The following is a 16,491-nucleotide window of genomic DNA, read 5'->3' on the forward strand; positions in this document are numbered from 1 at the left end:
TTTTGGTTTATTTATCCATCTTTCAATTAAATCTGATCACTTATTTAAAAGCATTTATGCAACAACACAACATAATACAGTATGATACTATACATTGTAACAATACGTAACAACCATTTAAACAAAGTGTTAACTTGCCCATCCGATGAAACCCGATCCACTAACGTTAAATCGTGGATTGAAGGTGTCGATGCCACTGATTTTTTTGCTCTGTTTTTCTCGGTTGTTTTACGGTGGAGGAGATGGATGTTTTAGTGGTGTTTGTGGGATCTCCACCAAGTATGTCAATTAACAGTGATTAGGGATGATGGTTGAAAAGAGTTAATACTGATGAAGCTAAGATTAGAAGTTTGAGGATTCTAAATTTTAAGATAAAAGAAAAAGATATTGCAAAACATGTTTTTTTTTTAAAAGAGAAACTTTTGTTGATATAGTGGAGTTCGAAAATATTTTCACGGACATTTCCTTATCATTGAGTCGTCAATCAATTTTTATAAAGGTTAACAAGTTAATATACATATATATTAATTTAATTTTTTAAATACAAATACAGAATCAACAGAAAAACTATTGGGTCCATGCAAATACACAAACATTCACTTAGCTCCGCCTATGCTGATCACCTTTTACTATTCCATTTTTTTTATCCGTCAGAAGCGGGTTCTTTTGTGCCAAGTGGATCTTTTTGTTTCGCTAATAATTGAGATTCACGGGCATGAAATTTAACTGATTTGGGGCAAGTATAATCTCAAAGTTGGATGATAAATATAAATATATTTAAAAATATCACGAATGACAAATATAATTTTTTTAATGAAATTACATGAGCAAATATAGTGCTTTTCGATAATTTAATGTATACTCAATAAGAAGCTGCAGAATCTCTCAAATTTTATTTTATAAAAATTTAGAGTGAAATAGGAAACTAAGAGACTCGATCTCAAAATAATTGGTCATCAAAGGATGTAGTACAGTGGATGGGATAGCTCCTCCTTTAACTAAAGGTGAGCCTTGGATATGAAAAAATCTTTGGTAGAGGGCATCCTCCCCCCCCCCCCCCTAAATGGGGCCCTACACGGGGCAAATCCAAATACAATTAAACTTTAATGCGGATATCGAACACCAAATAAAAAATCAAAATAACAAAAAAAAAAACTCGAAGAAACTGAAAAGATAAAGAGCCAAAAGTGAAAAATTTAAGTATTAGATTTTTTTTGTGTGTGTGTTAGAAGTATGGTAAATATTTATTCGTATTGAATGTATACACTTGACCAATTATCTTAATGGACCTATCTTAATCTTAGTTAACTAAAAAATGGATTAAAAAGACATATCTTTAGGATGTGGTCGGTATCAGGGAAAACATTTTAGTTTTCCAAATTTTTCATCGTAGTTCAAATATTTTCTAAAAATAAATAAGTTTCTTAAAAACGAGAAAAAAATAAACCTTCTTATAAAAGTAGAAAAACTCTATTCATTAACACCCTCCAACAGACAACACTTGCTACATTATTATTTGCTCCAGTAAGTGTCAATACATTAATAGATGAATAACACGTGTCTTCGTAAATATGAAAGGCTGAGATTCTCTTTTAGTTTATACCCTATTTTTGGTTACATTTAATTTAATGACAATTTTTTAAATTGTTTTACCACATAAACATTATAATGTTGACAATATTGTGACATATATATAAGGTGTTGGTCTGAGGTTCTATTTGGAGAAAAATTACAAGATTATTACAATTGAAAATAAAATGAAGAAAATAAAATACCCGTGCATATCTCGTTCTCTTTAAGGAGATTTAAGTCCACTGCAACAAAGATTTTACACTGGTTCAACAATCGTTCTTCTTGACTTGTCCCTTCCAGGATATAACAGTCTAATCACAAAGTATAACTCAACAAATTATGGGCAAGAGTTGAATCTAAAAGATCCACAAAAAGAACACCTCCCTTCAACTAATAAGAACTCTCTTTTGACAATCTTTATACCCTCTATATTTTCTTGAGTCCAAAACAAATGAAGACCACCACTATTTATAGTTGAGGAAGTCTTCCTAACAATAAATAGGAAGTAATGGGATAGTAAATAGTGAAGATAGATCACAAAGAATAATGGAAAATAAAGAGTGAGATAATGAAGATCGAATAGAGGAGAAATGATGGTCACCAACGGCTAAGAGATGCTACCTGCACCAACATAAATGTTACAACAGCAAAAGAAAAACCTCTCACCAACAGTAGATGTTGACAGCAACATGGAAATGCAATATTTTGACCCCAAAACTAAGCAAATTAATTACAAAATATTAATATTAAAATGCTAACAAACCAACATATTTAAAACAACATATGAAAAAATCTTTACAAATAAAAAAAAAATTATTTGACTCAAAATTGAAACATAAGAAAATAAAAATTACTATTTAATTTAATACTCCATAAAAGAAGACGACAAAACTAATAACCATTTTGGTTCGTCAATTGCAGACTGAAATAGTGTTGAGCATTAAATGGAAAGAATCCCAGCCTTACATATTCTACCAATGCATTGACACTTATTGGAGCAAATGGAGCAAAGCCGCTCCCATCAATTTGCGTAATATAGTTAATGTATTAGGGTAAAAGATTAGTATAAATAGAGTTTTATCTTGTCTTATTAAGGTTTAGTCGTTTTCTCTAGTTTTTGTCATATGTTTAATGTATTTGGATTATCACACTATTTCAATGTTATTATTGCTTCTTCTTCTTTTTAGACTTAACACTATTTTTTCTTCCATTGTTTCTTCTACTTTTACTTGAGTTTGATGTACGTACTTGAGCCGAAGCTTTTTCGAAAATAACCTCTCTACCCACACGAGATAGTGATAAGGTTTGCGTACAACGTACACTCTACTCGAGTCAAACCCCATTTTATGAGATTTTACTAAATATGTTATTTTTGTTGTTGGGTATAATTTAAACACAGAATAAAAATAAAATTCTACCTGAAAATATTTATTGAAGATTTATAAATAATTAATGTATTTCCAACAATAGGTATATCGTTATTAAAGAAGTCAACTGTCTATCGACACGCCTGTTTAATTTCTAGCTAAAAGAAAATTTATATTTTTTTTGTCTAATTTTCTTTGTTTTGTTTTTCCTTATGATCGATCATATATTTGAAAATTACATTAAAAAAAATATTATTACCAATAAAATCAATAAAAAAAAACATAATTGCTCTTAGCTGGAAGTTGGGAGCCAGACAAGGTGGGGAATGAGAACGAATGGAGGGTAAAGAAATGAGGCCAAAAACCTTTGATGTCTTATAATATGGCCCAATTTGATATATAAATTATCATACCGTGTGTTCATAAATAGCTACACACATTGATAAGGAAATCACACATTATACTGGTCATCTCTACAATGTTAAACAAGCAACTATTCCCTTTGTTTCTCGTTTACATAGCGGTGGCCGTAGCCACGGCCACCGCGTCATCTAAAGCTGCTAAGGATACACTGGTCACGTGCAACATGGTGTATAGTAGCCTCGAACCATGTCTTGGTTACGTGTTAGGTGGTGGATTAAGCGTCCCGTCAGAGTGTTGCGGTGGGATTAAATCTCTCCTCAGCACGGGACGTACCATAAATGACCGCCAAAGCGCTTGCAAATGCATAAAGAGCGCTGGTTCAAACGCTAACGAAGCTCAAGTCAATCGTGCTGCTACACTCCCTAGAATTTGTAAGACCAATGTTCCTTTCAAGATTAGTCCACATGTTGACTGTTCTAAGGTCAATTAAGACACTCTTTTTGTGAAATTTAGTTGTTTTATTTATATGTTACTTTTGGATGCATAGTGAGATTGAATATGTTTGTATTAATGAGAGTGGGATATATATATATACTAGATATGGAACCCCGTGCCAGCACGGGGCCCAATATATGTTACTGTTTCTGTTTTAATTTATGTGGTACCTATAAGGAGAGAAAATTCATTGTGGTTGAGAAATTTATAAGAAGGCAGATTAGTGTTTCAAAGGGTAAGAAAAATTATTTGGAGAAAAAATCATTCTATTTATGGAATTCTTATCAAATTAGGAGGAGAACAAGCAAAAATTTATTTTGTGATTTGAAAAGAGAGAAAATTAGATATTATTTCTTTCAACCTCATTATTCTTCTAATTTCTTTCTTCTTTTATTTTGTCTTGATTTTTTGTATCTTTAATTAAAGTTTTTTTTTCTTATTTATCTTTAATTAAAGTTTATATATATTTTCTTAAAAAAGAATTTAAAAAGATGATCATATTTAGTTCCTTTCCTCATCAATGCTATTAATCTCATAATTAGTGTTATTTATATTATTTTCTTAATTACTTTTTTTTCTTTCATTTAATTATTTATTTGAAGAAATTAGTTATTATAACTTTATAAGAATTACACATGTATTTTTACATAATTGATTTGTTATTTTAAATTTTTTTGGATCATTCTTCCCTTAAAGTTTCTATCTATATGTATTAATAAAGCTAAAATAGAAAATGTGGGGTGACACCTTCTTAGCAATAGATACTTATTTATTCTTATCAATGTTTCTGACATTTTTTGTTATTTTTTCCTTAAAATAATTGTTGCCTCGATTTTTAGTTTTAGTTTTTTTTTTTTTTAGCTTTTTCTAATTTTAAAAGACTGAAAAATTCATATTGAAAATTTATAAAATATAAAAAATGATTTATTTAACTCCTATCATCATCAATATTATTATTAATTTCTTTTACTTCTTTCCTTTATCTTCATTTCATCATTAATGTAATTTATATCATTTTCTTATATATATATATATATATATATATATTTTATTATTATTATTTTTTTTGTGACAATTCTTAGAAGTTAGGATTACTATTTATTTAATTTTTAAAAAAATTGAATTCTTTTGTCATACTAAATACAACATGTTTTATTATAATTACATTCAATATATTAATCAATATGTTGTACGAATGAAAAGAAAATTATCATTTCACAAAAACAAAGGTTAAAATATAAATTATTATGATTAAGGAAAGATAAAAATATTATTCCAATATCCATAACCATATTTAATACATTAAAAATTAATTGAAAAGCTGTAAATGGAAAAGGAATCACCATTTAAAGAATCATTATTTTTAAATTTTTGGATCATTTCTTCTTCTAAAAGTTTCTATCCATATGTAACAATAAAGTTAAAATAGAAAATGTAGTGACACCATTCTTAGTAATAGATACTTATTTATTCTTATCAATTTTTTCTGACAATTTTGATTATATTTTTCTTTAAAATAATTATTGCCTCGATTTTTATTTTTATTTTTAACATTTATTTTTAATTTTAAAAGATTGGAAATTTTATGTTAAAAATTTAAATAATAGAAAAAATGATTTATTTAACTTTTATCATCATCAATACTACTACTTTATTTGACGTTTTTTCTAAATCTTCATCTCATCAGTAATGTTATTTATATAATTTTGTTAAATCACTTATTTTTTCTTTTTTAACTCTTTTATATATATATAAAAGTTGGATAAGTAAATGATGATGTGATATTTCTTAGAAGCTAAGATTACTATTTATCTAATTTCTCAAATTTTTGAGTTCTTTTATCATACTAAATACAATATGTTTTATTATAATTACATTCAATATAGTAAACAATATGTTCTAGGAATTAAAACAAAATTATCATTTCAGAAAAATAAATGTTAAATTATAATTTTATTATGATTCAGGAAAGATAAAGATATTATTTCAATATTCCATAACCGCATTCAATACATTAGAAATTAATTGGATATAACTGTAAATGGAAAATGAATCACCATTTAAGGAAAATAAATGTTTGCAATACCATAATAATTAAGGAGAGAGTAAGATATTATTTTAATATCCTAATTCGGAACTTTTAATCTACTACTCAATTAAAAAGAAAATGCATTTAATAACATAAAAAAGTTATGAGTTTAATATTTTTTCTCATTCTACTAATTCAATTCACTCAAACTTAATTTGAAAGATAAAATAACAGCTCCATTTTAATTGTTATCAATATATTTCAAAAAATTATCGTGAAAAGGCTTTTCTTGCACCTTATTTTAATTTTCATATACTATTATTATTTTTTCTGTCATTTTTCAATGATTTTTTTTTTGATTTAAAATTTAATTTCTTAAAACTCTGATGGTACAAATTAAGGTGGAGCAGAATATAATAAATGATGATTCTTCTACTAAATAACAAGATATAACAAAATTGAAAGGGTGAAATTTTTTTTTCAAAAAAATAGATAGGAAATTCTATTAAGGTATTATTTCGTCATTATTCAATATATTTTTAATAAAAATTTCATTTGTTGATGCATTTGTTTAGTACTCCCTCTGTCCCTAATTACTTGTTAACTTTTCCTTTTATAGTTGTCCCTAATTACTTGTCCATTTTAACAAATCAACAAAGAGCAAATTTTTTTTACCTATTATACCCTCAATTAAATCACTAATTACTTTGAAAATTGCAGAACTTTTCATCTACTTCATAATTAATAGGGATAAAAATGATAAACTCACTGTGTGATTAATTGATTTCTGAATAAATGTGTCAATTTAAAAGTGGACAAGTAATTAGGGACAGAGGGAGTATTACAGTGTTATTTCACATTACGAGATATTTCTTAGACATTTAAGGAGAATGGTACACCGAAATATATATTATATATTAAAGGATCAACTTCATGCAATGGAAGAATTTGTTATTAGCAAATATATTTGAACTTATTTGATAAAAAATATATTCTTCCTCATTTAATAGATGTAAAATTTGAAAAGCTTTATTTTTTTCACAATCTTCATAGTACTAAAACAAACAATAATATTACGATTAAACAACAGAGTAAATATAAAATTAATCAAAAATATTTAATTTTTAATGATCGCGCGAAGTGCGACCAAATTCTCTAGTTTAAAAAAAAAAGGTAAAATTTAAATGGGTCTACAATAGAATTCCTAGAAATCCAACTTGAAAAATTATGTTAAAAATGGAAAATAAAAAGTGAAATAAATTTAATTGAGAGTTATCCTTCGTCTGTCCCATTTTATGTGACACTTTTTATTTCTCGAGAATCAAATAGTTTAAGTTTGATCATAAATTTGCGTATGGTATCTTAAATTTTTTAAAAATGAAATTTATATATTTGTAAACTACGTAAAAATCAAAATATTATAATTCATAATAATTAATAATTCAAAATATTTTAAAGATCTATGAAAAATTTAAGATCAGAGATAAACTAAAGGGAGTAAAAGGGGAGAATGGAAAGTAGAAAAAAAGGGAAAAAATGAATATATAAAGAGAGAAACTGAGGAAAAAAAGTAAGAAAAGTAATTATTCATGTGAGTTGTTGTATATGTAGAAAGACACGTGTACAATTAATGAGCGACAATGAATTTTATAGTACAATTTGAAATGCTTTGTGTACAACTTTGTAGTGCCATGTTCGTCCTCTAAAGTCTCACTTCTAATAAGGAGTAAAGTAAAGTAAAGTAATATATATATATATATATATATATATATATATATATATATATATAATTTTTTTCTAAATTATAGTAATATTATTCTTATAATTAAAGTTAGATTTCCAAATATGCCCTTGGTGGGTTCTAAAGCAAAAGTTGATCATGGAATATTTTATCCATTAGTGGACCCATTTCAAAGGACCATTTACTGTTGCCTCTTCACACATAACTCCTTCCGTCATATAGTACCATATAAACTGCTTTTGGTACCATCCATTTGTGCTGTGTTAGTCCCATCAACTCCCTCTTCTATATAGGCTAGATGAGTGTTGCCCGTGCTAAGCACGGGCCCAACATTTTACGCTTTAAAGTAGTGGCGGCATGAACATATATACACAACTAAAAGGATTTCCAGCTATATTTATGCAAAAAGATTGTTTAATAAGTTTATGCGGGGAATGTCTTCATAGATCATATAGGCATAATGCTATTTGGTGTTCCTTCTCCGCCACCCTCCAATGTCTCCAATTCTACACAACCTGAACCACAATATTACATACACACATAAACAATATATCTAGAAAGTCAAAAACAAACCAACAACCAAAGCTGCTCCCATTAATATTACAGATACAACATTTCATCTTCAGCTAAAATGGTGCACATTCACGATAAAAATTGAGCTAGGAACATGATAAGAGCTTATGCCTTTTGGTGTTTTGATGATCTCCTCACAAGTGCAGGGACCTGGTCCTCTGCAGAGTATGAATACTCGTCCAGCTGTCAAAGTGTTGTACAACTGTAAAAGCTGTCTGCATCAGAAAGTTGGTGAAGCTGCAGAGTACTTCACCAATCAGAAGCAAGGAGGTTGCTTGTACGTTTGGTAAAAACTTTTCATGTCTAAATATTAAAAAAAAAACAAAAAAACAAACAAACTAATTCATTCATTCAAAAAGAGAGAGCCAACACGTATTCTCAAAGAACTTATTAAGAGAAGTTTGCAAGGGACCTGGTCCCTGCAAGACTGCGATGTGAAAGGACGACAAGACATCTGTCAGAAAAGCTGCCACTTCTGATGTGGTAGGTGCACAGCTTTTCTAAACAGCAGGCTCTCAACCAATGGGCGGTCCCAAGGAGTTTGTGTTCATTTTAATATAGTCTTTTCCAACAAAACACAAACTCAAGATTTGGCAAACTAAATTTGGATTTTCTCTCAAAATTCATAAGCTTTTAAAGAAGGCCATCTTCAAGGAAGAACAATACTCATGCTCAACAAAGGGACCTGATAAAGTGTTGAAGCATCTTTGTTGAGTTTGAGTTTTGTTAGTTTTGCAACTTGAAATTTCTCAAGAACACTTGCAAAGACTCACTTTCAAGAAGTATTCTCCGGCAAGCACAACTAGGAACTGATCAAGCTGCAAGCATCTGAGTGTGTCTTAGGAGTTATACTTTCGTGCTTATATTGTAAATCTATTCCTAGTCTATAAAGGATTCAGATATTTGTTTCTGTGTGGAAAGGTCTAAGTCGGTTAGAGTTAGCCGATTTAGTGAGCAGTGTTGTATCTGCTCTGGCTCATCTAAGTAATAGGATGTATTGCTTAGAGTTGGGATTAGTAGGCTAATCTCGGTTTGTAAACTTGCTTTTACTTTTGCTTGGAGAAGATTAGTGAAAGAAGTTTGAAAAGTCCTGGGAGGCCAGGTCGTGGTTTTACTCCCTTGAGCAAGGAGGTTTCCACGTAAAGTTGTTGTGCAATCTTTACTTTCAGCACGTTTATTTTCTGTTATTTTAACCGTGCTGAGGACCTGGTCCCATCTAGACCAGTGGACGCATACATTCCAACAAGTGGTATCAGAGCAGGTGCTCTCTAGCTGGTTAACACCAAGAGAGATTCCTATGGAAAGAATGGCTGCTCCACTGAGATGGCAAGAAGGTCGGTCTTCAACAAGGCCACCCTTGTTTGATGGTAAGTATTACCGGTGGTGGAAACATTGCATGTTTGACTTCATAATGGCTGAAGACTGTGAGCTGTGGGATGTTATTTGTGAGGGTCCCTATGTGCCATCTATAGAAGTAAAATATGAGGATGTCACAAGGGTCGTTGTCAAAACTCGACAGCAATACAATGAATTTGACAAACGAAAAGTTGAGAAAAATCACAAGGCTAAGAAGTTCTTAATGTGTGGAATCGGACCTAATGTATATAATCTGATTTCTTCGTTCGAATCAGCTAAATAAATTTGGGATCTGCTGAGAACTACCTATGATGAAGCTGAGGAAACAAGGGCAGATCTGACTGGGGATGCTGATCAAAAGGGAGATGCAGAAAGGTATGAATCACTAGCCTCCAAGGTGTCACAATGTGAGAACCTTGAAGTAGATGAGACCATGGACTATCTCACTCAAAAATTTCAAAAACTTGTGAGTAAACGTGGAGGTTCCATGAAGGAAGAAGCTCATGATAGCGCTACAAGCCCTAGTGGCATGTGTTACAAGCGCGATCAACCAAGTCACACCATGAGAGACTATCTTGTGCTTGAAGTTGATAACAAGGAAGTAAAAGATCAAGAGGGGGACCAAGTCCGTGCCAGCAGTAGCAGAAGAGAAACCTTTTTCCAGACGGTAAAGAGGGAGATGACTGCATGGGAAGACTTCTCGAGTGTTTCAGATGACTCTGAGCACTCTGATGAAGCCTTTATGGCAAAATCTGATGATGAAGAAGATGAAGAAGAGGTAACCCTTTCTGATCTTAAACAAAACTTGCATGTTTACTGTGTTAAGAAGTTGAGAAGTCTAGCCGTTGTTTTGATTGACTCTTTCATTGAGTTAACAACTGAAAATGATCTGATGAACAACAGCCTAGATATCCTTCGGGAAGAAAAAGTAGCCTTGGTTGACCAAATGTCTGTTGTGGAAGAACAATTGATGGTTCCAGAAGCTGAAAATCTAGAATTTAGGGAAAAATTAAAGATGATGAGTGAGAAGTGTGGCAGAGGAAAGGGGGAGGTCAGCAGCTTGCAAATCGAGCTAGAAACCAGTTTGAATACTGCTGAAACAAAACTTGCTCTGGCCTTGGAGAGAAATAATCAGTTAGAGAGGGACCTGGTCCGTGTCAAGGAAGAACTGAACAAATCTCTCAAGTGGACCAACTCTTCAAAATTCCTTGCAAAGCTTACCAGTCAAGGTCAAAATGATACGAAGGGGTTAGGAAATTTAAGCAAAAGTTCTTCTTACAATCTCCATGGCAAAGATGTGTCCATGTCTGATAGTTTGTCGTGTCTCCATTGTAGTCGCGATGGTCACTTGAAGAAGGATTGTCTATCTTGGAAAAGGACCCAAGATAAACTCTCAAAATATTCTAAGCAGAGGAACAGGAAGAAGAAGGGACCTGGTCAACAGAGCAACAAGCAGAAGAAGAGACCTGGTCAACAGAAGAACTGGCAGAAGAAGAGACCTGGTCGTGCTCCTGTTCCTACGTTGAAAAAAATCAATCTGCCTCACTGGACAAAGAATTCTCTTATCGCTCCTTTATCTGCTTACTGGGAACTCCAACTAAAGTGGGTTCCCAAGGCTAACAAGTGATATGGTATTCTTGTGAGAAGAAGTAGCAGCAGTCAGCATTGATTCATGAATTGTGGATGCTCAAGGCACGTGACTGGGAAACTGAAAACTTCTTCTCTCTCAAGGCACTTCAAGGTGGAGGTGTCTCATTTGGCGATGGCAGAAAAGGTATGTTTTTTTTTGTGAAGGCATGATTGGGAAATCTATGGAACACACTATTGAGAATGTGTACTATGTCAATGGTTGAAGTACAATCTTTTAAGTGTTTCATAGATTTGTGATGAATGAAACAAAGTTAAGTTCTTATCGGAAAGAACATGTGGTCACATACTTGCTCTCTCGGGGATGATTTGATAGAAAAGAGATGCAAGAACATATGTATTGCTGATCTGATTGATGTTCGTTGTGACAGTCTCACTTGCCTTAATGTTCAAAGTGAGAATGCTGAGGTATGACATGAGAGACGTGCTCTTGTAAATGTTTCTCCACTGCACAAACTTGTGTCAAGGGACCTGGTCCTCGATATGCTCAGAATAAAATTTACCGATGACAAAGCTTGTGATGCCTGTGTTAAAAGAAAACAGATCAGACCATCCTTCAAGTGGAACATACAGGCTGTTAATTTTACAAAGGACTTTTGGGCTGAAATGGTGAATAGTACATGTTTTGTGACCAAAATGATGATATTGAGAAGTGTAATCTCAATGATGTTGAAAGAGTAGTTGTGGAATACTCTTCCTTTAGTAAGGCTTATCCGGTGTATAAACAATGTGTTGAAGAGAGCATGCATGTGACTTTTGATTAGTCTGAGAAAATTGATGCTCATAAGGGATACCATGAGATGGAGAAGCGAATCAAGGAAAGGGAAGACAAGGATATCCTAAATCCTGGAAACAAACAGGTTGCAAAGGAAATTGTTGCAGATCTCACAGGAGCACCTGGTCCCTCTGATACTACCTAGAAGGTTCCATCTCAAAATCATGAAGTTGATGATGTTGAATCTGATGCTGAAATCGAAGAAGAGTTGATCATAAAGTCTGGATGGAAACATCAATTCTCACATCCATTGGACAATCTCATCTCTCCACTTGACTCTGAAATTCAAACTAGATCCAGGACAAGAAATCTAGTTGCATATTCAGCCTTTATGTCAAGAGAAATACATCAAGGAACTGCTTTGAAAGTTCAATTCGATTGAGGCAAAAGTTCTTGACACTCCCATGAGCACAAGTGTGAAGCTTGACTTAGATGAAGATGGAGTTGAGGAATGAGTGCAAGATTTCAAGCAGCACCAAAGGAATCCCATCTAAAGGCAGCTAAACGTATCTTGAGATACTTGAAGGGAACTCAGGACCTGGTCCTCTTCTACCTAACAAGTGACTCACTTGATCTAATTGGTTTTGCAGATGCTAACTATGCAGGCTTTCTTGTAGATCGAAAAAGTACATCAGGCATGGCACATTTTCTTGGATCATCACTGATTTCCTGAGGGACAATGTTGAGAAGCAAAATATGTGATGAAGTTCTGTAAGACTAAAGACCAGCTGACTGATATCTTTACAAAGTCATTGAGTAAAGAATGCTTTATTAAAAAACAGGACGAGGTTGGGGATGCACAAGATTACCTGATTCCTTGACAAGTTTGCACAAAAATCTTCTATTTTGATTATGTTATGGAGGGCAGGTATCTATACTTGTTTTAATGCTTGTCACTTAAGAATTCACTTCTGGTACCTTAATGCAGGTATACACTCATGGTGTGTCTAGCTGAAGGGAAGATTAAATCATACAGACAGGGTTGCAAACTGAAAAGGGGACCTGGTCCTCCTAAGGTTAGTATCACTTACGCTACACTGTCTGTATGTCAACATCACTGCCACGTGTCCCTCGCCCATTCATCGCGTCAGTTTTAGATGTCTTTTCGCTTTTAAACCAAAGGTTGCTACTGTTGGGGACCCGATGTCTTTTTGGTTTTATATACTACTTCTCTTAGTGAATCAAATTACAAAATCTCATCAAACAATTCTTGTTGAAATTCACTAATCCCCTTTCCAAAGCTTTTCTCTCTTTCTCAAAATGTCTAACTCTAATTTTTCTTCAAAGATCCCTATCTCTCAAGAAGTTGAAAACCTTAGTTCATTCAACTTCTCATTTTCTACTCCAGAAGGTTGCAAAGAAATCTCCTGTGAAAAGGGAGAAAGTTAGAAAACAGGTGGCTGAAAATTAAAACTCATAAAGGGACCAGGTTCTAGGGTGTAAAATCAAAGTGAAGAAAAGAAAATGACAAGAGAGGAGCGGATAACGGCAATGGAATATCAAATCTTTTTGATGCACTTGCCACAAAACGTGGAGATGTCAAGAATGCAGGGTTATCGAAAGGGTTTCTCAAAGGGAAATATCAATTGTTTTTTTAGTTCATCAATAAGGTGTTAGTGCCCAAAACAAAAAAAAAATAGTGGCATCTGCTGCTGATCTGTTTCTCATGGAGAAGCTTGATGAACTTGAGGAGATCAACCTCTCTGCCATTATGCTGGAATATTAGTGTGTTGAAGGAAAAGCTAGGGGCAGATCTCAAATGACAGATATTCTAGAGCAGCAGGCTGCTTTTAAACAGGAAGTAACTGATCTTACTGAGATTCTGAATAACAAGGAGATTGAAATCGCTTCATTGAGGTCTGAATTACAGAAGGCAGTTTCGAGGGGACCTGGTACCAGCGATGGAAATGAGCAGGTGTTGCAAAAGTTGAGGGATGAAAATGAAAGGCTGTTGAAGATAAATGCATCACCTAGTGAGGAAGTTAAGGCTCTCAACATGCAGCTTATCAGAGCTCATGAGAATGCAAATGAGCATCTGTCTCTGTTTATGTGCACCCTCAATCCCTTTCCCCTTCCGTCCTAAAAGTGTCTTGTTTCCTTAGTTTCCCTTTTTGTTCTTCAATCCTGATTAAAACTCTTGTGGCTTTGTGTTTGTTTTGCCTGACTACAGTGGTCAGTATTTGTGATCTAATGCTATTTATGTTTCTCCCCTGTTCATGTGTGGCTTAATATTCTCTTTATGCTTACATACACATGTTCTGTGTGGCCCAAGGCCCTGAATTCTGTATTGCCTTGAATTTAACTTGAATATGTTTACTGCTTCACCTTTTCAATGATGTCAAAAGGGGGAAGTTTTGTTGTTGTAAAGTTGGCTGTGGAATAGGGGCACTGAACTGGGAACTGTGGTTGTTAGGGGCATTGAACTAAGGGGGAACGAACTGTGGTTGTTACTGGTGCACTAACAAAGGGGGAATTTGTTATATATTTGAATGAATGTTTGTTCCCTCACGTGAAGAGTTATGCAGGTTGTTTGTCATCATCAAAAAGGGGGAAATTGATAAGAGCTTATGCCTTTTGGTGTTTTGATGATCTCCTCACAAGTGCAGGGACCTGGTCCTCTGCAGAGTATGAATACTCGTCCAGCTGTCAAAGTGCTGTACAGCTGTAAAACCTGTCTGCGTCAGAAAGTTGCTTGTACGTTTGGTAAAAACTTTTCATGTCTAAATATTAAAAAAAAAAAAAAAAAACAAACAAACTAATTCATTCATTCAGAAAGAGAGAGCCAGCACGTATTCTCAAAGAACTTATTAAGAGAAGTTTGCAAGGGACCTGGTCCCTGCAAGACTGCGATGTGAAAGGACGACAAGACATCTGTCAGAAAAGCTGCCACTTCTGATGTGGTAGGTGCACAGCTTTTCTAAACAGCAGGCTCTCAACCAATGGGCGGTCCCAAGGAGTTTGTGTTCATTTTAATATAGTCTTTTCCAACAAAACACAAACTCAAGATTTGGCAAACTAAATTTGGATTTTCTCTCAAAATTCATAAGCTTTTAAAGAAGGCCATCTTCAAGGAAGAACAATACTCATGCTCAACAAAGGGACCTGATAAAGTGTTGAAGCGTCTTTGTTGAGTTTGAGTTTTGTTAGTTTTGCAACTTGAATTTCTCAAGAACACTTGCAAAGACTCACTTTCAAGAAGTATTCTCCGGCAAGCACAACTAGGAACTGATCAAGCTGCAAGCATCTGAGTGTGTCTTAGGAGTTATACTTTCATGCTTATATTGTAAATCTATTCCTAGTCTATAAAGGATTCAGATATTTGTTTCTGTGTGGAAAGGTCTAAGTCGGTTAGAGTTAGCCGATTTAGTGAGCAGTGTTGTATCTGCTCTGGCTCATCTAAGTAATAGGATGTATTGCTTAGAGTTGGGATTAGTAGGCTAATCTCGGTTTGTAAACTTGCTTTTACTTTTGCTTGGAGAAGATTAGTGAAAGAAGTTTGAAAAGTCCTGGGAGGCCAGGTCGTGGTTTTACTCCCTTGAGCAAGGAGGTTTCCACGTAAAGTTGTTGTGCAATCTTTACTTTCAGCACGTTGTTTATTTTCTGTTATTTTAACCGTGCTGAGGACCTGGTCCCATCTAGACCAGTGGACGCATACATTCCAACAGAACGTACTAAACAATGACAAAAAACACCTACCTTAGGGACTCCTTTGTAAACATCCTCACCAGCAGGATTATTAATGATAACTCTGGTCTTGGATTCTCTTCATTGCAAGCAATGCATGTCATCTTACATGAAGACAATAATATTTTTGACAACTTTTTCTCGGCAGCTGGTACAACTGATATGCACAAGGTAGACACAATATCAAGGGAACTATGAATCTTTTAGGAGTTTAATATTGAGTCCAAATTAATTACTATTCAGCGAAATGACCACATTACACAAGCACAACGTTTGTACTCATAATCTAATTTAGTGCCAACAATGGGTCAAATTTGTAGCTTGTCAAATTAAGAGGGATAGTATCATGCTCTTCATGTTAAGTAAATATTTGCCAATATGATTTCCAATAAATATTTTCAAATCATTTTAAGAATCTCCCGTAAAATTCTGCAAGACAATTGAAGAAATACTCCTAAGCAAAAAGGGTAAAACACCATTGCAATCTTTTAGGAGAAAAAAATAGAATGTAAAACCAGTTATATTGTATAGGAACAAACTTCTTGTGTCACTACTGCATTAGCAAAAATAGAAAATCTCAAAGCTCTTCGAATGAGATGTTCAAGCAAGGAATGTCAGGAGTTACAAATAAATAAACAAATAACGCAAGAATTCAACTGTTAAACCTCAATAAAGCTTAATGAGAGTTAATTGAATTATACATCCACATTACAAAGTAAATCATAGAAAAAACTATTCATGTTAACAAATAGAGAAGCTAGAAGGGAAATTGGATGATGGAATTTCTAGATGGAAGTGAAACGTATACTAACAAGGTGGTCTTCATCCATTTCAGATTATACATGTCGTACAAGTATTCAGAAGTTTGAAAATTCCTCTAATACACATG

The 16,491-nt window shown here is 33.3% G+C and overlaps 1 protein-coding gene across 1 annotated transcript; it reads left to right on the top strand.

The window, feature by feature from the left end:
• Nucleotides 1-3,417: 3,417 nt before the first annotated feature.
• Nucleotides 3,418-8,430, top strand: LOC125838640 (non-specific lipid-transfer protein 1-like). The gene is made up of 2 exons (XM_049517685.1): nt 3,418-3,783; nt 8,305-8,430. Exons 1-2 carry the CDS (start codon nt 3,418-3,420, stop codon nt 8,428-8,430), a joined length of 492 nt encoding a protein of 163 aa, XP_049373642.1.
• The last annotated feature ends 8,061 nt before the right edge of the window (nt 8,431-16,491 follow it).

This window comes from Solanum verrucosum, unplaced genomic scaffold, assembly GCF_900185275.1.
Source record: "Solanum verrucosum unplaced genomic scaffold, falcon-dt-bn FXZP01000182.1, whole genome shotgun sequence".
Taxonomy (NCBI): Eukaryota; Viridiplantae; Streptophyta; class Magnoliopsida; order Solanales; family Solanaceae; genus Solanum; species Solanum verrucosum.

Coding starts and splice junctions, on each gene's coding strand:
- LOC125838640 (XM_049517685.1), top strand. CDS start 3,418: ATGTTAAACAAGCAACTATTCCCTTTGTTTCTCGTTTACATAGCGGTG. Junction 3,784..8,304: donor CACATGTTGACTGTTCTAAG/GTCAATTAAGAC, acceptor GGTCCTCTGCAG/AGTATGAATACTCGTCCAGC.